Source organism: Salarias fasciatus, chromosome 15 (genome assembly GCF_902148845.1).
Source record: "Salarias fasciatus chromosome 15, fSalaFa1.1, whole genome shotgun sequence".
Lineage (NCBI taxonomy): Eukaryota > Metazoa > Chordata > Actinopteri > Blenniiformes > Blenniidae > Salarias > Salarias fasciatus.
The window spans coordinates 12,654,135-12,676,353 of record NC_043759.1 but is presented as its reverse complement, the minus strand read 5'-3'; the positions used below and the strand labels follow the sequence as shown (position 1 = coordinate 12,676,353).

Genomic DNA, 22,219 nt, shown 5'->3' with positions numbered 1-22,219 from the left:
ACTTGCTTCACCCAGACACACTGTCGGGTCGTTATTCACAAAGGAGTAGTAACCCCCTCCCCCAATAAAAATGAAATAATAGTCTTCAAAAGCTGTTTTCCATGCACGAGCAAAAATAGCCAAAACGTAAAACTATGTACGTCCATGTGTGTATATAAGCAAGAGCTGGAAGGTGGTTTAAATGCATAACACATAACAGTAAATTCATGAAGCAATAGTGATATGTATTGAAAAATTGCATTATTTTAATCACATAGTCTCAAAAAGATTATTTCTAATCGAATCATTTGTTATTACATCGAATAAAAGCCTGAAATGCCCCACTGTTGTATTAGGAAACGTGTATTTTTACATTATAGAATCTGAATAATGTTGAAAATGCATCTTTACATGCAAAAGACATCGAAAACAGCCCGTTCAGAATGAAATCCCCGTGTTAAAGCTGGCTAAAATCGTTACAGGTCTGCTGCAAAACAAAGGGAAATCCATTTTTTATTCGGTCGGTAATTGTCCGAAATAGCTATAAAATATTACAAAACAAACTTACATTTCCGTTGAAAATCCGAACATTTTAGTCAAAAGAACTTAGCCGACGTGAATAAAAAAAAATAATAAGACGACGAAAGCGAGCAGAAGACCTTGTGAAAATACAAACGAGTCAAAAAGGAAAATGTCCACAAAAAGCGTAGAAAATGTTGAAAGAAGCACTTGGTTCCTTATTAAGGCGAAGATACAATATTTATTCCTTGTCTCCTGGGATGCTCCGCTCCGTCTATTGTCCTCCCATTCCTCAGTGCTGATGCTTAATTTTCAAAACTTCTATATTACCAAGGGACCTACGACATCAGCCGAGAAATACCCTGCAAGTACAAAATCCGTGAGCCAGCCCCGTCCGTGCAGAGGGGAGACGCTCGCGTTCCGCCAGCTTTCCACCGTTACCGAGAGCGCGCGAGGGGGACTTTTCCATTTCTCTCGCTTTTTGAGGATTTTAACACATTTTTATTTTTATTCGATCGGGCCAGAGAGGAGAGGGGGGAAAAAAAAAAACACGGGTTACTTTGGAGAAAGCACAATGTCAGCGACCTTCCCCGGACTTGTCCACGACGCAGAGGTAGGCTCATTTTTTTTTTTTAAATTTATCAAATTATAGCAGGTGGGTAGAGCAAAATGCTGGATTTAAACGGAGTTTCGGGAGGCGTGTGGAGATGCCTCCTGCTCTCTGGGAGAAGTCTCAAACAGGAGTAGGCTGTAGCTTAATGCCTGATAAGAAATAAAAAGCAGAAATGATGAGCGAGTCGTGCGTCTCGCTGAAGCCGCCGGTAGAAACGGAGCTTCTTCTTCTTCTTCTTCTTTTTTTTTATATATATTTAGTGTGTGTGGGTAAATGAGGCTGGTGATTACAACATTTTAGGGCGGAACACCTCCGCTGAGTCTCTCTCTGCTTTCCTCCCATTCAGCGCGCGCGGCTGAGCCGGGACAGTAAATTTGCCAGCAGCTCGGTAATAATAATAATATATAACAGCGCGCCTTTTAAAACGCTGTGAGGAGAGTGACAGGCATGCCAAAGGGAGGGGAAAAATACCGATGGCTCCTGTTGCCGCACGTTGGTTCCCCTCCCGGGCGTGTGGAAATGACATCTCCTTCAGGTGGTTAAAAGTGGGAAGAAGAAGAAGAAGAAGAGAAAAAAAAAAAGCGCTTTGAGAGTGTGAGTTGTGTTTTTCCGAGTGTGTTTGGGAAGCGCAGAGAGGAGACGCCGGCTGATGCTAAACGACACGGCTCATATATTTCCCCCCGTCTCTTTATTATCTCGCAGATACGTCACGACGGATCAAACAGCTACCGGCTCATGCAGCTCGGCTGTCTGGAGTCCGTGGCCAACTCCTCGGTCGCCTACTCCTCCTCCTCCCCGCTCACCTACCCGGCGCCGGCGGGGACGGAGTTCGCCTCGCCCTACTTCTCGGCCAACCACCAGTACACGCCCCTGCACCACCAGTCCTTCCACTACGAGTTCCAGCACTCGCACCCGGCCGTGGCCCCGGAGGCCTACGGCCTCAACTCGCTGCACTCGGGCCAGTACTACCAGCAGATCCACCACGGCGAGCCGGCGGACTTCATCAACCTGCACAACGCGCGCTCGGCCCTCAAGTCCTCGTGCCTGGACGAGCAGCAGCGGCGCGAGCTGGGCTGCCTCGACGCTTACCGGCGCCATGACCTGTCGCTGATGACGTCACACGGCTCGCAGGCCTACGGCGTCGGCATGCACCACCCGGACCAGAGGCTGCTGCCCGCCGCCGGCCTGGGCCTCCCTCCGCCCGCGGCGGACGACCTGCAGGTACCGTCCCTGCTCCTGCAGCCCCCCCCCCCCCCCCTCCGCCCCCCCTTCCCTCCTCCTATGATATGATACAGCAGGAGAATAAAGGGGAGCAGACCCTCATAGCTGTCACCGGACCCAGTGCCCCAGTCTCCCTGCCCCACTGCCCTACTATTGAAAAGAAGGAGGAAAAAAAAAAAAAAAAAAAAACTTTCCCTCCCCATTGTAGCAGCCACACAGCAATCCCAAAATATTGAAGGGAGACAGCGCCAGATGTCTGTCTGTCTGCCTGTCTGCTTCATCTGTCTGCGCTCTATAATCTGCAGCGGCCTGTATAGGTTATGTCCACCCAAAGACCCCCGTCACACTTCGGGGGGCTGAATTACACTCAATATCACCTCCAGATGATTTTGTTGCCAAAGCAAACGTGACAGTACAGCAGGCCGAGTAAATGTCAAGTCCACCCGGCACCGCGCCTCTGAAAGGCAGGCCTCTTTCTAAAGGTTAATTGACTGGCAGTCTATACAATCCCATTGTCAAGTCCGCCCTTTATTTTTCCTGAAACACACGTGACCCATATTTTACATAATTCTTTTGGATGTAAAGAAATGGTGGAGATGAAAACAGATTCGCACGGTTCTTGAGCCCCCTGCGAGTGTGTGTGTGTTTGAGTGTGTGTGTCCGGCTGTCTGTTGAAGCAAAGAAAAGCCGCTGGTTGCTCTATTCTCCGGTAAAGGGCGGATTAACGGATCGGGGGTTCAGGGCACAATGCCCGGCTCGAGCACCATAAAGCACCGTAGTTTATCCAATTACCGACTTAACGTCAATCAACTTTGTTACTTATGCAGCGACATCTGAGCTGGTTAACGCGGCTCGAGTTAAACACAATTTAACACAGCGACACATCATTTCAGCCACGTTAAGTGTTACAACTCTGCTCTCACTTTCTCCCATAAAATCGAATTTCTATCGACATTTTTTTGACGCCGCTGTACAAATTACATTTCATATGGAATAATACTGATAATAATTGCAGTGATATAAACTCCGTATACACGTAAATATAAATAGTTAAGCAGATTAGAATTGCTTGAATTTTAAAATACTACTTTGAAAGTTTTGACAGTGTGTGATAATATTAAAATAAAATAAGTTTTTTTAATTCTAATAGCCGTCACTTCTGAAAAAAATATGTATACCGGTATATTATTATTATTATTATTATTATTATTATTATTATTATTATTATTATTATTATTATGTCGTTTTGAATTTATATTAAGATTTCTGCTAATTCAATTTTAATTTATTTTGATTTGCAATTGTAGTAAATAGAATTTTCCATTTTTTGTTGGGTAAACGCTGTTACGGTGTTTCATAAAAAAAAACAAAAAAAAAACAAACGTGAGTCCATATTGAAATATTTTATTTCGTTTCACATTTTGATAAACGTGGGCTGTTGCCTTGTGGTTTAGGGTAAATATTAGTCTTCCTTTAAGCTGCGTGGCGCATAAAGAGTGCGGGTTTTGGCCCTTTCATTGAGGGGAAGAAAGGAGCGTGCGGGGTGAACCTGGGCGCGCACGGGGCGGATGTATGAACGGAACAGATGCGCCTCTGGTCCCGTGCAGCCCGGGCGCATCTTTGAGCGCGTTAAAGAGATTTTCATGGCGAACAAAAGCAGCTGCCACACCTTTCTCCCGTCACTAAGCTAATTCATGCAAGACCTCTGCGTTTTGTATATTGATTTTATAATCACTTTAGCTGCGGAATAGAAGAAAAGAAACAGAGCAGGAGCTGGTTAAGAAAGAACTACAACAAGCTCCCTTTTTTTTTTTTTTTTACACATTATTTTAATCAGGGGGCTCCTGCGTGGGCCCGGCCTCGAGGCTCGCACGAGGGATTAAGTGTTTTTCTGAATAAAAAGCGCGTGTTCTCCTTTCTTGATGACATTGTTGATAGCACGCGAGTCTGATCCGGACCAAAATGGCGGCTTTAACAGGTTTCCATCCACGCTGGGGCCTGTGTGTTGCACGCTGCGTGCTCGTATAGAGCGATCACCCCAACAGGTTGGTGGCTGCAACGAATTCTGGACACTTTGTGCTCATTTCTGAGTCTGCGTGAGTGGTGCTGTCCTCGGTTTATAGCCCGGAGCCTTTCAAATTAAGCTCGTTTCTGCGTGAGCTGCATGCGTTATTTCACTGTGCCCTCAATTTTTCTCAGAGCCTGCTAAGTGAGGTACACTTTCTAACAAAAAGGCTTCCACCACTGGAAAAAGGGGAAGTGTTTGGACTCTGAGGTGCCCCCTTTTTCACTGACTTACACCTCAAAATTTCTGGAAAGATGCTTTAACACTTAAATGGACTCTTGATGAATTATGAGTAAATTAAGCCCTAAGGCTCTGTGGAAGGATTGTGTCAAATTTTAAAGTTATTAGAATGTCCTCTTCCATAACAATCGTTCAATACATCTATGCAAAAGTGGCGTAAAACCAATGACACAATTCTTGAAATGGGCGTTTTCTCCCTTTTTACCACTGGCTATATATTATAAATGTTGTAGACTTGAATTAAACAGTATAATGTGTCATCTACAAAGAAGGAAAAACACAAAACGTCTCAACTGACTTTTAAATCTACTGTCATTTGTTCATTTTAATTTTTTCTGTTCATATGTTAGTGCAAATGCATAAAATAAGAAATGGTCAGACATTGTGGCGTTTATGTTTTTATATGAAAGAACATCGCCTATCTCAGCAGAAGGATGTATTAGAGCATCTCTAAATTTCTGTCGCCAGTTTAGAAGAAAACGTAAAGAAATGCGCAAGATACAATATGTCTACTTAACCCAAAAAATGGTTAAAGAATGTGAATGGGCTGGTTTTCACTCTGTGGGTTTTGGGGCACCCCATGAATGGACCACCATCTGATTCATGTTTGGGGTGTATTTTACAGACTGATGCACATTTTCTTGAGAGAACAGACTTCTGTCAACTGGAAAGCTTTATACTTTGCATATAATAAGACATGCCTGTATTTAAATACTGAGGCATTGATTGATATTTACCTTGACCTCCAGTGTGTAGCAGTAGTCATTCTCATGAAATGTATTTTTATAACACAATTGTGTCTTGTATAAGATCTTCCTTTTATAAAAAAAAAAAAAAAAAACCGAGTTAGTGTGGGTGGAAGGCTAATTAAAAAGGGGATTTCACACCTAGGATGCTCTAGAAAAATGGCTCCACCCACACACACCCACACACATACACATACAAACACAAGAAAAGAAAAAAAGAAAACAATTAGTTTGTACTGTATCTGAAGAATTGCAGCTGGTAAATTGTGCTGGAGCAGCTGTGAGGAGAGAAAACCCTGGGTGAGGTGATTCCACCTCTCTGCTCGTCCTAATGAGTGTGTGTGTCTCCGCTCCGCAGGGCTCCGTGGAGGCGCAGTGTGGGCTCGTGCTGAACGGCCAAGGGGGCGTCATCCGCAGAGGTAAGGCCCCCGTCTCCTCTCTCTTGTTGTGTCTACCGGAGGCCGCGAACACTGGCGGCTCCTGCACGCGACAAGACAGCGGAGGAGACAGACAAACAGGCGGAACGCTCCTCTCTTGTCTGCTGTCAACATGTTACAGCAGGAGCGGGGCCGCTTCCTCGCCTATTTAAACACTAACACAGTGAACACGCGCGGAGACAGGGCTCCCCTCCAACAGTCTGCAGCGGACTGTCACTCAGCTCCCTTTCAACCACTCACACGAAGCTCATCCCATTTAGCCCAAATATAACAGTGTCGACAATGCCAGGATTTTTCATCTTACCTGCCTATTTGATGGAAGATTTTATTTCTTATGTTTATTAAATCTATTTTTTTTTTCGTATAGTGACGGTTTGCTTTCATTTCCATGAAATAAATAACCTGCTTTTGAGTATTGTCAATGTTTAATTTAACTAAATAAATTCATCATATCCTCAAAAACATTGTTGCTGGTAATCTTATGGCTCTAATGTCAAAAGAAATTGAAAAATAACTTGAAGAGGGGAAACAATCTAATAGAACTGAACGATTAAAACAGACGGATATTACTAAATATTTAAAGATTAGCTCGAATGACAATGAACATGACTGAAAGAGGCTTTCTGTGACACTGAGATAAATCAATCAATTAAATAATATAGATAGATAGATAGATAGATAGATAGATAGATAGATAGATAGAGGCGATTTAGTGTTTATATTGCAAGTATGCAGGATTTCGTCCAATTTACTCCCAGAAGTGAGGCTGTTTTATGTATAATACTGTTTTGTTTTTGTTCATTTTTTTTCCGTATATGCGCCTGTATGTTTAATGTATAGGCTGGCGGTGTGTGAGAGCAGGTGGTTGGAGAGACGGCTCAGACTGGCTCTTCAGGGTGAAGGTGTGGATGTGAGCTCGGCCTGTGTCAACACGCAGCAGGCCAGCCAATTTCCTCACGAGTGGGTTTAAACACGCTGTGGATCTGCCTTTTTTTTTGCGCCATCAAAGCCTGGTTGTGGTTTTTTTTTCTTCTTCTTCTTTTTCTTCCTTTTTTTTTTCCTCTTTAGTGGGGACTGTGTGTATAATTTTCCATACAGAGAGGAAGGCTGTGTCTCGGGTTTAATTTTTCATCAGCTCTGCCGAGGTGTTGGGGCTTTTCTCTCGGATTGACGCGGGAATCCCTTCGCTATCACTTTCGGTTAATGGTGCGCCGTATTTGGCCCTGAGCTCAGCCGCTGCAACCATCACAACCAATAATCTTTGCTTTACCTCCCGCTCCCGTATCGATAGCTTCTCTCGCCTCGGGCGGACGCTTTGATATGCTAATGCCGAGCGGGGCCCCGGATTCAGCCGAGATCATATTAATGTTGTTCTTTCTGACTGCGGCTTTGGCGGCATGAATATTCACATAACCTTTTTCAAAAGAAAATCACTCAAGAAATGCGGATCCTACTTAGGAGGAGTCGTCTGTGTTTTTAATCACACTGCTATCCCTTTTCCAGTTCAGCTCTATAGCAGCAGCCTCGCAGATCAAGCTGATCTGTCAGACGCGCGCCCCCGCCAACACTTCCCCGCCGTGCACGCACTTCGCACTTTTTCTGTCAAGACGTAAGCGGGTTTTTTTTTTTTTTTTTTTTTTTTTTTTTTTAGGGGGGTGGGGGGTATAAACACTGTTGTTAAAATATGAGGAGAATGGCATTTGGCCCTTGTCTCTTTTTCTTTAATTTTCGTGGCAAACTCGTAAAAGGCGCTTGATTCCGCGTGTGATCCCGCCCGCCGCTCGCGCCGCAGCCCGAGGCTACTCTCCGTTGCTTAAATACCGTTATCGCCTCTGGGCCCGCGCGCTCTACTGACTGCACTACCGGCAATAGCTCTTTTCGATTGCCCTTGGCAACATAAAATACAAACTACTTTGAATCAAAACATTTTTAGGGGAATTAATATGATGTGAACCCGCGGCTTTCAGAGACGCGCGCCCCTGTCAGAGCGCGTGAGGCTGACAGACAGGTTTGCCCGGTTTGTGTCACATACAGACATAGAGGCGAGTCGGACTCCACACGCACACACATGCGCGCGTGTGCACGCACGCACACAAGGGTTGGGGTGGGCGGGGGAGGGGTGTGTGGCGGGGGGGGGGGGGGGGGGGGGGGGGGCTTAAGCCCAACCGATAGTATCAATCGATTCCCTTGCAATCTTCCATTTTTTGACAGCCTGAGTCCCTCAGAGTTCTTGTACAAAGTGGTGCCCGCTGGAGTACAACAGCCTTTTGTTTTCACACCATTGTGATGTTGCAGTTGTGCTGTGGGCACGAGTCGCTGTCCAGGTGCTAGAATGAAAGGTGGAGGCGCTGTCCATGGTGCTGAAGCAGGATGACTTCCCCCTTCCTGCAGCCGACAAAAACGATGCGAATCGAGCGCGTTTCTGCTTGATTGTGAATAATATATTCCGAGAGCAGAAATATAGGTTACAGCTGGTGATATAGAAGGCTTAGTTGGTGGCCAAATTGTCCACAATTGCCCCCAAAAAAGACAGGCGTTTGCCAGGCAATCTCCGCCTGCAGCATAGTTCTACTCGGCCTAAATGGCATCCCTTCTTCTCCATCCCATCATATCCAGCACGGCCTAATAACAAAGCGACACACCCTGCTGTTAGATTTGATAATGAGGCAGATGAATAATAGAATATAGCCTACAGTACATCAGACAGAAACCTTGCGTTTCAGCTGCTTGGGACGTTAGTTCAAGTGAAAGTTTAATAATAATAGGCCTACTCAGAGCAGTCAATATATTCCTGGAGGATCCAGTAACACTGATTCAGATGCAATTAATAATGTCAGAGAGCCCCTCACCATCACAACCACAATCACTTATTCACACATGCAGGAGTATCAAGTATACACAAAATGAAGTCAATGTGAAGGTTGGTTGAAGGTGATATACATATATATATATATATATATATATATATATATATATATATATATATATATATATATATATATATATATATATATATATATATATATAAATATATATATATATATACATGCACTGTTCAACTGATGAAAAAGAGTCTTGTGAAGGGATGATCATGCTAGTAGTGATTGAAGAAGCGTGATCATATGCTTTATGATCATGTGAACGTTCATTATCATCAGGGTCTTGAAAAGAATTAGTTTTAATTTCGCTAAACTTGTGACGAAATATATTCATTTTATAAGATCAATCGTGTACATTGTCTCTACAAGTGTTTGATACAAAACAAATCATTACATCACTATTATTACCAACATTATGATCTTTTTAGCAAATCTCATTATCTGTATAGTCGATTTTTTTTCACTGTGCATAATGCAATGGTATGTGCAATTCTCTCAAAAAAGAAAGACAGGGATTGTGTCTGTAGAGCCAATGCTAAACTCTTTGGGCAAAAGTGCGAGATAGTGTCAATACCTGCACAGTCATCCCTGGTGAGGTCTCGCTCACTGAAACACTATTCAATGGAACTTTTCCAACAGAATACACATTTGTTTTTGTTTTGGGGTTTTTTTTTTTTTTTAAGTCGATTTTCCAAGCTCTCCTATGAGCACACTCAATCTCAGCCTCAGGATCGCTGATAGATACAGTGCTACTGTTGAGGATAAATTCATACTTTCATGAATGGCTTTTTTTTTTTTCAGTTCAAAATGTTTATATTTCTCTGAGTCAAGGCTTTTCAAGGTCTAAATTGATTTTATACATTCAGTATAGACCTGAAAGTGTCTTCTCTCAAGGCACAAAAAGGCTTTTGATGGTCTTTTGATTAAAAAAATAAAAATACAGCAGATTTATATTATATGCTGCATCCATTGGAAAATAAAATCCTCTAAAAAGCTTTTGAGAGTAACCATTTTCCAGAACCAGTGCAAGATTGCAAAAAGCAGAATTTATGTGATTATAACACGTGTTTAAGTTGAAGTGTTTATGTAATGACCTTGTGCTTGTATGTGTAAATACAAAATGCAATGAAACAAGCTTCCATCATCCATTTACTCAATGGTTTTGCAGAGTGCAGGTTCTCCAAAGCGACTGGGTACACCTTCAACAGGTCATCAGCCAGACCATCACACACACTTACACTCACACCTGTGGTTAATTTGGAGCCATCCATTCATCTTAATTTCATGTTTTTGGAAGAAAACCATGACAGCCAATATTGGTGTTCTAATAATATTCATATTGATGATGTTATTTTTCCCTGCTGAACTTTGTTGTAACAAATGTGTCATTCGTGTGTGTGTGCAGGGGGAACGTGCGTGGTGAATCCTACAGATCTGTTCTGCTCGGTACCAGGCCGACTCTCGCTGCTCAGCTCCACCTCGAAGTACAAAGTCACCATCGCTGAGGTGAAGAGAAGACTGTCCCCACCAGAGTGCCTCAACGCCTCACTACTGGGCGGCATACTGCGCAGGTCAGTAGCACGGGAAACCATGAAGGAAACCAGGATTTTTAATTTCATCTCACCCTTTTGCCACCATCTGCTTCCATATCCAATCATTTCATCTTTTTAATGGGAAGAACCGATTCAACACAGCTGTTTACAGGTTTGACGCTCATATCGATATGTTGTTGCTACAGACAGGTTTTGGTCTGTATACTCATAACTATGACTCCATTAACACTTATAATGTTTGGAATATTAAAAGAAAATACAAAAAAAAAAACAGAGGGACATAGCTTTACACCTATATATTAACCAAATGTCCAGTATGTCACCCATTTGTAACTTCAGCTTCTCAGTACAACACAAAGTCATACTGAATCTTCAGAGTTACCTTATAAAAGGGGGAAAAAGTAGTTGCTCACAGTACATCTTTGACAAATCTGTAATGATAAAATCAAAATGAAAAGCGGTAACCATATCTTTAAAGGATGCTCAGGCCCAACAAATGGTTTCAAAATTCAGAAATGTCCTATGAGCACTGGCCTCTACCTATATGTTTTGCAAGCGGCCATATTTGATCACTTCTGCCGGGTTTTACATCAAACATATGTCCAAGGCATCTAATCAGCGAAATTTAAGCCCTTATGTTGCAAAAATTGAAACATTTGATCAAGTCCAATAGTGTGTGGGCAATGTCTCATGATGAGAAATCAGTAAAATATGTATAATACTGATACTCTTTATCCTGTTTTGGAACATTTTATGATAAGTGAATGGAATAGAAAGGTGATTAAGTCTCAAAACATAATTCAAATTCTGAAATATGTCAGTTTGTGAACTATAAAGGGCGAATCTTTCACTAGTTATTGGGGCAGCTGATTATCTCTGTGAGATGTGTTTACAGTGAAACCTGTAAAATACTGGGAAGCAGTTTGAGAAAACCGAGACACCATTTTTGTCTTGAAGTGCTGAACACATAAAACTACAGTATGACTTTTCTAATTTACATGTAGGAAGGTGGTTCAGTCAGTTGAGCTAGACTAGCTCACTTTTCTACAAATGAAATATCATGCTGTTGGATGGAAACACTTAATGGTGTATAAAACATATCAATTTATTCCCTTTTACAGAAATTCATTGAGAAAAATATCTTATTTGGAGAATAGTTTCCTTTTTCAATTCTTAAACTGTAAAAACAATACAATTTTTTACACTTTCTAGCTGATTTCATGTAATGAAAATTAAGCATTTTTCATCAAGAATGACTTCAAAAATTTTAAAAACAAAAGAGAAAACTAAGTCTTGAATATCCCCCAATAACAGATTGAGATGTAAACGTTCAAAGACCGCATTCTAAAGGGCTAAACGGGGTTGAAAAGGGTTATATGAGAATTTAAATGTTTCAATGAAATGACAAAAAAACAGAAAAGAACACATGGAGCGTTTACTGAAAGTCACACAATTATTTAACAGCTAGTTGTTGTCATTTAAAAGAAACACCCATAAGAACGCCTCTGCTGAAGCAGAAACAGAAATCGTAGAAATCTTATTTAGTCCACATCCTGACAAATGTAATGATGTTGAAGTGAGGAGGTGAGGGAGATTTCTGAAAGTGAAAACAATTTTTTCTTTTTTTTTTTTTCCTGTAAAGTGTAAATCTGGCTTCTGAGCATTGGAGAGCGCCGTCTGAGTCTTTGTAGACCTCAGATAAAACAGAGGATATATAGTAGCGCCCGCAAAGACCATTGTAGGCGAACGAGGGGCTGGGGCTGCACGCGCCGCCATGCCCAGGGAGCCAGAGGGAGGCGAGACCAGGCCAAAGCATGCCAGGATCAGAGGAACCAGAGGAAAGCAAGAGTTGCCAGCGCTGTATTATTGATGAGGTGGAGAGAAAGGGAAGAGAATGGGGGGGGGGGGGCGAGCGCAGAGAATATGGCTGGTGCTACAAGATGAGGCATCAACAAAGTGAAAATTTGAAACAAAGTGCAAATGATGACAGTGATCCTGATTGGGTTGTAGGATAACATTTAAACGAATAACGCGCAACAGATGATGATCTGGAAACAGCTTTTTTTGAAATGGTTTTATGTCACTTCCTGATATCTTAAAATGAAGCTGAATCGCCGAGTATAAACACAACAAAATGAGCAGAAAGTCGTCTTCAGTAAAACTAGACAAGTCCCAAAAACAGAGTTAAAGTTTCATGGCACAATAAGGAGTCACATATGCCTTAAAATTTTCACGTTAAAAGATGAAGACACGACGGGGATCGTTGTTCCTGTCTTATTCGGCTACAGAGAGAGATGTGAGAAGCCGAGTCAGCGGGATTTATAACCGTACCCATGCATGAAGGGAGCACATCTAATATACAGTATGATGAGTTGACATGTTTTAATTTCTTCCCTCTTTGATTTGCTGCTTTAATTTATGGTTCTGACACATCAAAGCCAATCTATATTCTACCACACTTTCATAGAGGACTTAATTAATCATGTCTTTGTGTAGAAAGAGATGGTTGTATTTGTGTTTTGGTTCACCGACTGATCAATGCTGCAGCAGCTAATGGTGGTGATATGTGCTCCAGATAGGATTCAGTCTTTTGGTGTCTTGTGAAATGAGACTGTTTGATGATGCGGGGAAACGCAGCGCAAAGTTTTCAAAGTTTATTTTCTCCGTCTGCCGCGTGTCCCCAGAGCGAAATCTAAGAACGGAGGCCGATGTCTTCGCGAGAAACTAGACCGTCTGGGCCTCAACCTGCCGGCAGGACGGAGGAAAGCTGCCAACGTCACGCTGCTCACCTCCCTGGTGGAGGGTAAGGGCCTCACCCCGTTTCCCGGGTTCCTCCGGCTTTTCTGCACGCTTAAACCTCCCAGTGCTCGTCTCATCGGTCTGCTGTCTGCGCTGCTGCTCAGGTGAGGCGCTCCACCTGGCGAGGGACTTCGGCTACACCTGCGAGACAGAGTTCCCCAGCAAGGCGGTGGGGGAACATTTGGCGAGGCAGCACAGCGAGCCGAAAGAAACCAGCGCACGCAAGAAAATGGTCCTGGCTACAAAGTGAGCATTCAAAGCACTGCTACTCTCATAAACACACCTATTTTGTTGAACACAGCTTCCTTGCATGTGAAATTTAAAGGGTCGTGTTGGTAAATTTTCAGCTACAGGGTCTGTGTTCAGTCAGAGCTGCATTTATTTCTAAAGTCTGAAACACTGAGTGAGCTGAAGGGAAACAGCTCCCACTCTTTTTGATCGGCGCACAGTCTTTATTTCCAGTGCTATCAGCGTAGCAGTATATTCCACACTGACTGAAATCCGAGAAGACAGGAGGACAAATTCTAACAACTGGCCTTGACTATAAATCTGAGTCTTTTTGACGTCGTGTCACCAGAGCGTTTCTTTTGAATGTCGTGTGAAATCGTCCCGCTCCCGTGTGCGGCGCCTCTTCAGCTGAGCGGAAGCTACTTGACATACATGTAGATTGATCTGGAATGATGAGGATGGGTACAAGAAAGGGAGGAAAACACTCTGGTATTGTGGTGGCCGTGGTGGAGACAGATGGTAAACCCGCTGTGCCCCTCCTCCTGCTGTCTCTCAGGCAAATCTGTAAGGAGTTCCAGGACTTGTTGAGCCAAGACCGTTCTCCTCTGGGCTCCTCCAGACCGACTCCCATCCTGGACCTGGACATCCAGAGACACCTCACACACTTCAGGTAACCCACAAATGTAAAAGTTTATAAAGATAAGCTAAAATAATGTTAGAGTTTTACCCTTAAAACTACTGAGCAACGAGAGATTTTCTTGTTTTGCATCTGACCTCTTCACATTTTGGAAATATGCAGCTGTGCAGTTTGATTTTTGGCACGAGTGACAGGCGACGTGGGAGCAGGGCCTCATTAGCACCAAATGTCACATCTGTGGCATCACCATCCACCGACTATAGAAAGTTAGCTTCAAGTTGGCAGCTTAAAGGAGCAGAGCAGGAAATGAGAATCTGACTCTAAAACCAATGAACCACGAGCAAGAAAACATGTCATCTCATGATCTCAAGAGCGTTTTTCCCTCTTTTTTTTTTTTTTTTGACTGATCGTCGTCTTCTCCCCCCTCGCAGTCTGATCACTCACGGGTTCGGAACGCCGGCGGTCTGCGCGGCTCTCAGCACCTTCCAGACGGTCCTGAGCGAGATGCTCAACTACCTGGACAAAAACTCGAGCGGGAAAACGAGCGGACCCAACGACCAACAGATCAACAACAGCTCGGAAAAGACACAGCTCCGGAAAAATGTGGAGCCGCAGAGCAAAGACGGCAAAACGGAAAAGACTGAGTAGCCCCCTCCCACCTGGTCCCCGTGCCTTGGAGCGCTGCATTTAGGAGTTTGGGTCTGCGTGTGTGTGTGAGAGTGTGTTTGTGTGTGTGTGTCATGAGGAGGAGAAGCCCCATCATGGAGACTGTTGTGACTCATCCATGACTTTTGTTTGTTTATTTATTATATTTATTCATTTTATTTATTCAGATTTACAGGACAGAGGCGTTAACTGCAGGCACAATAACACACACACACACACACACACACACACACACACACACACACACACACACACACATATATATTAGGTGTTTTCAAAAATTGGTACACAAATCAAAGGTTAGAGAAAATTCTGTTATCACTTTTTAATTTGTATTTGAATAATCTGCTAAAACAGCACAAGCAAGACCGCCTCTTATTTTTCTTTTATTATTGTATTTTCAGCTAAAATTTGATCAGAAAGTCTGAAAACAGGAAGGAAACAGAGTTTTCCAGGGCAGGGGTGCTAACTGCTAACAAAATAACACACACACACAACCTGCTCATTTGGTTTTCAGTTTTCTGCAAAAAACAATCAAAACTGTTTTGTCTTCCTGGAAGTTTTTATTTAATCTGCTTTTTAAAAATGAAAATTGGAAACAGTGAGCAAACACAAGACAGGATTACCAACTGCTCCACACTCAACACACACAAGGAGTTCAGACAGAACTGAGCTGCATCGTGTGATTCAATTTAGGATATTCTGGAAAATTCAAATGTCTTTTCTTTCCTGATGGTTAATTTAATTTATTGTGGAAGGAAGAAAACAGTTTTCCATGACAGACATGTCAGCATAATACCACAAAAACATTTTGGAGTTTGGGAATTTTTATTTTTCCCCACAAGGTTAAATCAACCGGTTTGTGCTGAATTATTAGTTCAACATAGACATTTCTAGATGTTTGAAATGGATCAAAATGAAATGTCACCACAGTCAGATGCACAGAAACGCCCTTTACCTGCTTTCATTTTCTTTACAGCTTAAAATAAAAATGACTGTTTCTGAACGATCCTGAACTGATGCAAGCCACTGCCTGGAGTAGGCTTCACGGTGGTGTGTGTGTGTGTGTGTGTGTGTGTGTGTGTGTGTGTCTGAGATCGTGCGTGTGAGATCATGTGTATGTGTGGGTGTGTCACACATCATGAGAGTGAAAGCAAGTGAGAGAGAGAGACAGAGCGAAGGGTCCAACTCAGCCATTTTGTAAAAGGCGACTCTCCGGTTGCCGTCGTTCCTCTTCCCTGTGCATGTCTATCTTTGTACACTCCCCAGATCTCAAGTTTAGCCAACACGAGCTCTCCGACTCGCTGATGAACATTTGTAAAGATATATATAAATATTTAAATTACTTTTCTTGTAGGCTTTCAACTATATATATGTTAAATCCCTACCTTCTAAAATGCTGGTGTTCAATAAAGACAGTTGCTACGTGTTCTACAATTTACTCTGGGCTGAATACACACGCAGACGTACACACATCACACCGAAATATGCACCCAAGGAGGCAGCGGAGCAAGTAGAGACTAAAGAGAAACAGCACAGATCAAAGCCAGCGAGTGTGAATTATCTATATGAGTTCACAGGGTTAAAATTATGAAAAGCCAGAGTTCCTCTCTAATGTTGGCAGAGAAGGCCCTACCTACAGAAAAGTTCAAAAGCCTCCTTTGTGCTCGCAAGCACACGTGTTTTCTTTCAGTTTGAGCGACTTCTGTCAGGTTTCTTTCTTTTTTTTTGTTTATTTATATTTCAAAAAGCTTTAAAAAAAAAAAAAAATCTAATGATAAAACGCAGAGAGAGGGGAGCAGCTGCCTGCTGGCGTCTCCATTCCGGCTCTGCAGGTTGTGTTTACTCTTTAATATTCCAGTCATCTGAAAGGAGGTCACGTTCGCTGCATAACACAGGAACACATAATCAGACAGGATGCATTTACAGTGACGCCTGCGCGGGGTTTGTCACCCCGAATCAGCGCGAGCGGAGCTTCAGGTGGGAAGTAATGGATGTAAAGTGAGATGTAAAGGAAGGAAGTGACACAGGTGCGCGGTACCAGTATATCCCCAGTCTTGCTGTTATTGTTTGGTCTGGTGTTTGACAGATGGCGTTATCCTCAGAATACACACTCATGCAGTCAGTGTTTTCCCTCAGGTCTGCTTTTTTTTTTTTTTAGGCTGCACAGCAATGTTGTAAACACAATGTTGTCTCCAGCCACTTTTTGTGAGGGCTTTAGCGGCCGCTTTGGGCTTTTTTTGCAGATAATCCTGTCGAGTATATCTCAGCTACCAGCCTCCCCACAAGAAAATGGATCCAAAAAATAAATATATAGTCACAAAGTGTCCTTTTTGGAGCTGAAATTCAGTTCTTTGATTGGTCGAGAGAGAATATTAATACAGATAATTGCAACTAATTCCTCATATTTTTAGATAATCTCATTACATAAAAAGATAATGAATGGTTTATTCTAAGGGTCTGCTTCCTTTCACAGGGGTCACCAGTGAATCATTGCAGTTTCAACAAGGAAACAGGCCACAGTTTTTTATGCTGGTGGCCTGTCCTGCCTCAACTTCCAGCCTTCAACTAGAGGGGCCATAAGAACAAAAGAAAATCCATAATTTTCATCTCTCCGACTATTCTTATCTGATTTCCTTTGGACTTGTAGCATTCATCACACAAATTGATCTTTCTTTCCAAGGGGTTATTGCACAAAAACTGTGCAAGAGCCTTTTCAGCTCCTGAATTGTGTATTTTTTTTTCTCTTCATGTAACATGAAGAAATGTTCAAAGCTGGAATAATTCAGGAAAACATAATCAAGTTAAAAACAAGAAAGCTTTTCTCATTTCTAACATTTTGCTTGTAAAACATTTAGAGTTGGTGTTTCTTTGATATTTTAAAGGTAGATTCACAAGAACCAGAGGAGCAACTTTCTACAGTTTCCACTGAAGTCCCAACATTTTGATTCTCTCATTTATAATCTCGGTGTTACCATTCTCATGCCGGATTGGAGAAAATACACACAGTTCCTTTATAAACACAACAAAATGGATCAATCCTGGTTATTTTAAGGGTCAGCCATGTTCATTTGGTTTAGGACGACACAGAATTTTAAACCTAACAGACTTTTCTGGCATTTTCTGATAAGCTACAGTATCACGTCGAAGCACGCATCTTCTAATGTTTTGTTTTTGCCGTTCGATGTTCCACATTTCAAGTTTTCAGCTGCTGGGAGGAACATCAATCATCGGACTGGCTGATGTGGAAGAATCCGCCTGATATATAATCAAACTCGTGCATCTTCACCAGTGTGCGTGGAGATGTAACAGGGTGATGCGTATGAAGCAAAGCAGCTCTCTAAATTGGCTCTTTGATGGTTGCTGCATCTCACTGGAGGGTACGAGCGCCAACAAATGAGCACAAACATATATACTCTACACACACACACACACACACACGCATATGTAAGCGTATGCTCAGAGAACGTAACTTAATCATGCTTTTGTTTGTTATTACTTGCATGATAAACATGTAATGCTCGCAGAAGACTTCCCCGCTGACCCCACATCAGAATAATAAACAGCCTGATCAAAATTAGCTGGAAAATGAAATCAATACGTTGCCTCCGCCGGAGTTTCTGTAAACTGACAAACGGGCAAGAATGAATCACAAGTTTGACAACAGCAATGCATAATGTGATGGGGCAGACGATGCATTATTCACACAGACTATTGATCGCACTACAATGCAACGCTCAGTTATTACCACATTAACCATCAGAGCACATTTTCTGTCTCTCTGTTTTCCTCCTTAGCATTAACCTTGCAATATTGTTTATTTGGTGATTAAATCCAACTCTGGTTATGAATAAGTTCCATATCATTTGCATGCAGTGAGGTTTTCACGAGCGCAGCACACTTTCAGAATATACATCTGAAATGCACACAACAAATATGGCCATTTAAACAGGAGCGAATTAAAGAGTCTGAGGTCTCAGTGGGACGATAACTCCTGCTGACTGAGCCCCACAGTCACGAATACCAAAATCTGCTAACTTCTAAGCCCCATCTTTCTCCTCTGAAGCTACAACCCCCCCCCCTTCCTCCTCCTCCACTTCCCCTGCTTCTCTCCTAAAACCGATTCCTCCCCTGTCCTGATCCCCATCATCGTCTATCCCAGGAATATTGTCTTTTTTCTCATCTGCTGCCATCTTTACTGTCCCCATCGAGCCCTGTCAGCCATCACTCACACACACTCACACACTATACCGCCTGCATTTCCTAACCTTAGCCCTTAAACCACGTTTAACTCTTAAGTGAATGTAAACCATGTGTTCAGCTGACGCCATACAGAGACAAAAACACAAGAACACACAAACCTCCTGAGGCTGCTGCACAAACCTGAAACCTAGCAGACCTGTTCTCCACTGAGTGAAGATTGATGGTGCTGCTGCTTCCATTTGTCTGTATGTTAGGGAACAACATGGAAATGCTATAGAGTTTCATTGGACTTGACAGTATTATTAATACTAACCTAGCACTGCCATTATGGTGTTAGATTATATTTTTTATCTTCTTTAGTCAAGCAACTTCTCAAGTCATGAAGTACTGGTCATCGAAACACAACCTTCTATTGTACGAGCAATATGAGAGATACATTTAAACATCTTAACTCTAAATGTCCACAGATGTCTGCTTAAGTTTTAAGTTCAAAGTGTAAATAGGATCAAAAATCCATTTTAGAAATAAAGCTTAGTCTCACTCTCCTGAAGCATCCTTTAGAGTCATCACACAAGTCGATGATGGGTTTACTGATGATTTTATCAACTCAAAGCTGAACCCTGGGCTCCTTTCTGTGGTGCTCTAGTGCAACTTAGTGGTCATTAGTGGAACTGCAGCGAGGACTTCAGTCCATGATGGGCTGACTGGGGATCAGTTATAACGTTGTTGTTTTTTTTTACCCGGTCTCAAATTATGTTAAAATCATTTATACAACAATTACTTATTATACTGTCATGTATATGTGATATGTTTACAAAGCCCACAGGTGCTTCAAAGGCATAACCAAGCTTTATAAATCAATCCAGAATATAGTTTTAAACGTTTAACTTAGACTGTCTGACATTTTCAGGAACATTTAAATAGCTTTTTAAATTCACTAAAACTACATGAAAAAAAGTGTAATTTGCATAGAAGACAAAACAAAGGCAGGAGATCAAATCTTTTATGACTCACTTTTTCAACATTATCTATTGCTGTTTGTGAAAAAAAAAAATCTGCTTTGTTACTTCACTATATTCCACTGTTTTTAAGCATGAACATTTACTTTCATTCCACTTCTGATGCTTCTATTGAAAAAACAAAGCCCTAACAATGATCTAAACACAGACATTCTATTGCAGCTACAGGAGCAGGTGAACTCACACAAGTTTTCTCCACAGAAGACAAAACAAATGTGGCTCCTGTGTGGATGGCTGCAAGGCCAGAGAGCAGACATAGTGGTGATTAGTGTGGTGTGTGTGTGTGTGTAATGTATGCTGATACATCGTGTGTCAAAGCGCTGCAGGACAACAACCACAACCATGCCTCCAGACTTCCAGGCTGTCAGGACATCTGTTATCTCTGACAGTCATATGTCCTGATATGAGTGTCTGTGTGTGTATGTGTGTGCGTGAGGGAGACACAGAGAGAGAGAGAGTTAGTGAAGGAAACAGAGGGATGGGTGGATCTTTGGCAGCAGGTCAGTGCAGGGAACATGAGAACAGCCGCACTCCTTAAACATTCATGCCTGGAAATCCCCAGCGTCATTTCTCTAAAGGAGCTCGACCGGAACAGTCAACGGAGAAAGAATACACACACGAGGCTGTGTGGACACATATAGGATTTGTTAGAAAGTTGTTAAGTTAATCAAAGGTTTGTTTATTAGTTGTTTGTGGCTGATACTGATAACTGCACAACAAAATTGTGCATATCTATCTATCTATATATATATATATATCTATATATATATATATATATATATATATATATATATATATATATATATATATATATATATAGTAAGTAAGTAAGTAAGTAAGTAAAGTTTATTTATATAGCACCTTTCACAGACACAAAGTCACAAGGTGCTTCACAGCATACATAAATAAGACAACAATTAGATACACATACATAAATAAGCAGCACTAAAAATGTGATCAAAAAAAAAAAAAAAATATATATATATATATAGATAGATAGATAGATATATATACATAGCTATTTAAGATGGTTAAAAGACGGGTAAAATCTTAAAAATTAAAGGAAATTAATACGGTCAATGCTTCAGCTTGAAAACACCATTTGCTGGATGGGCTGCATGTCTGGTCTACTGACACTAGGGGGAGCAATTTACACACACTTGGATGACTTCTCCCACGTTTGCTTTACAGAGGGGCGTTCAGAGGATTTGTTCTTCTCCAGTTCTGTCCTTTTCTTATCAAACCACCTTTTCAAATCTAAAACACATTAAACAAACGTCATTCTTTAGACTCATTTCTAAACCGCTTATACTTAAGATCAAGTTCAGTTATGATAATAATCAAGACAATCCAGTGATAGCAGTCCACTGAGGTTTATATCAGCTAAATATGTCTGAAGGCAGGTTCAGCCTCAACAGGTCACTGGTCCATCACAGAGAGGAACACCGTCCCATTCACGCCTGCAGGCAGTTCGGGGTCACCTGTTCCCCTCATATGCATGTTTTTAGGCTGTGAGAGGAAACCAGAGCAGCTGGAGAAGAGCCAAACGTGTGCAAAGAGAAAACACACACTTCACAGAGAATAGTCCTGAAGCACTCAACTCAGGTGGAAAACCACGGCACCGAGACAAATGGTGCACCCCCTAAAATGAGAATGAGCCAAACTAGAGGTTAAGCCTTGATGATTTTTTTTTTTGCTAATTTTTTTTTTTTAAATGATCACAAAAAAGGTCAATGGGATCATCAAATCTGAAAATTATTTAAAATTACAATGTGTAAAATATTAGAGGATTTATGGTTCTTGTTATGTTGTGAACACTTCAAGTAGCTCTGTGAACTCACGTTTATGTTTATCATCCTGCCTAAAGATCAGCCGGTGACCCCAAAAAAATTCAGTTTTTCATAGTTTTCAGGGTAAAGAAAAGATGAACATTTGATATGAATTCACTCAAAATGCACTGTAACATCCTAAAGACTTTCTCAAATGCCACTAATAAAGAGAGAATATATACATAACAGTAACTGATTTACATGATACATGGATGATATAATTTACTGGCTTCAAAATGTGTTTTAAATGTATACTGAAATGTTGGTGAATCTGAAATATGAACAACAGAGATTGATGATTCACGACTTTAACATAATATATGTGTCAGGGACATGCGTTAACACTGAACTCTCTATTTCAAGATGAGCAGAGAGAAATTGTGTGTTGAACTGTCACTGCATGATATTGATTATTGTCACAGGCCCCTATATCTTGAAAAATTCACAAATATTCACATACTTAACTTTTCTCCAATTAACATTTGGAAGGTAGTAACTGGGTTGTGGGTGAAAGAGGAAGCAACTTTAGAAAACCTGTGACGGCTCTGGGCTAACATGCAGACTCCAGACAAAAAAGCCTTGGTCT

At 41.7% G+C, this 22,219-nt stretch overlaps 1 protein-coding gene across 1 annotated transcript; it reads left to right on the top strand.

The window, feature by feature from the left end:
- The first annotated feature begins 480 nt into the window (after nucleotides 1-480).
- tfap2d (transcription factor AP-2 delta (activating enhancer binding protein 2 delta)) lies at nucleotides 481-14,649 on the top strand. The gene is made up of 8 exons (XM_030110234.1): nucleotides 481-1,111; nucleotides 1,814-2,332; nucleotides 5,742-5,802; nucleotides 10,105-10,270; nucleotides 12,937-13,055; nucleotides 13,156-13,297; nucleotides 13,836-13,949; nucleotides 14,348-14,649. The coding sequence occupies exons 1-8, from the start codon at nucleotides 671-673 to the stop codon at nucleotides 14,562-14,564; spliced, it is 1,779 nt and encodes a 592-aa protein (XP_029966094.1). The 5' UTR covers nucleotides 481-670; the 3' UTR covers nucleotides 14,565-14,649.
- The last annotated feature ends 7,570 nt before the right edge of the window (nucleotides 14,650-22,219 follow it).

Coding starts and splice junctions, on each gene's coding strand:
- tfap2d (XM_030110234.1), top strand. CDS start 671: ATGTCCACAAAAAGCGTAGAAAATGTTGAAAGAAGCACTTGGTTCCTT. Junction 1,112..1,813: donor GACTTGTCCACGACGCAGAG/GTAGGCTCATTT, acceptor ATTATCTCGCAG/ATACGTCACGACGGATCAAA. Junction 13,298..13,835: donor AAAATGGTCCTGGCTACAAA/GTGAGCATTCAA, acceptor GCTGTCTCTCAG/GCAAATCTGTAAGGAGTTCC.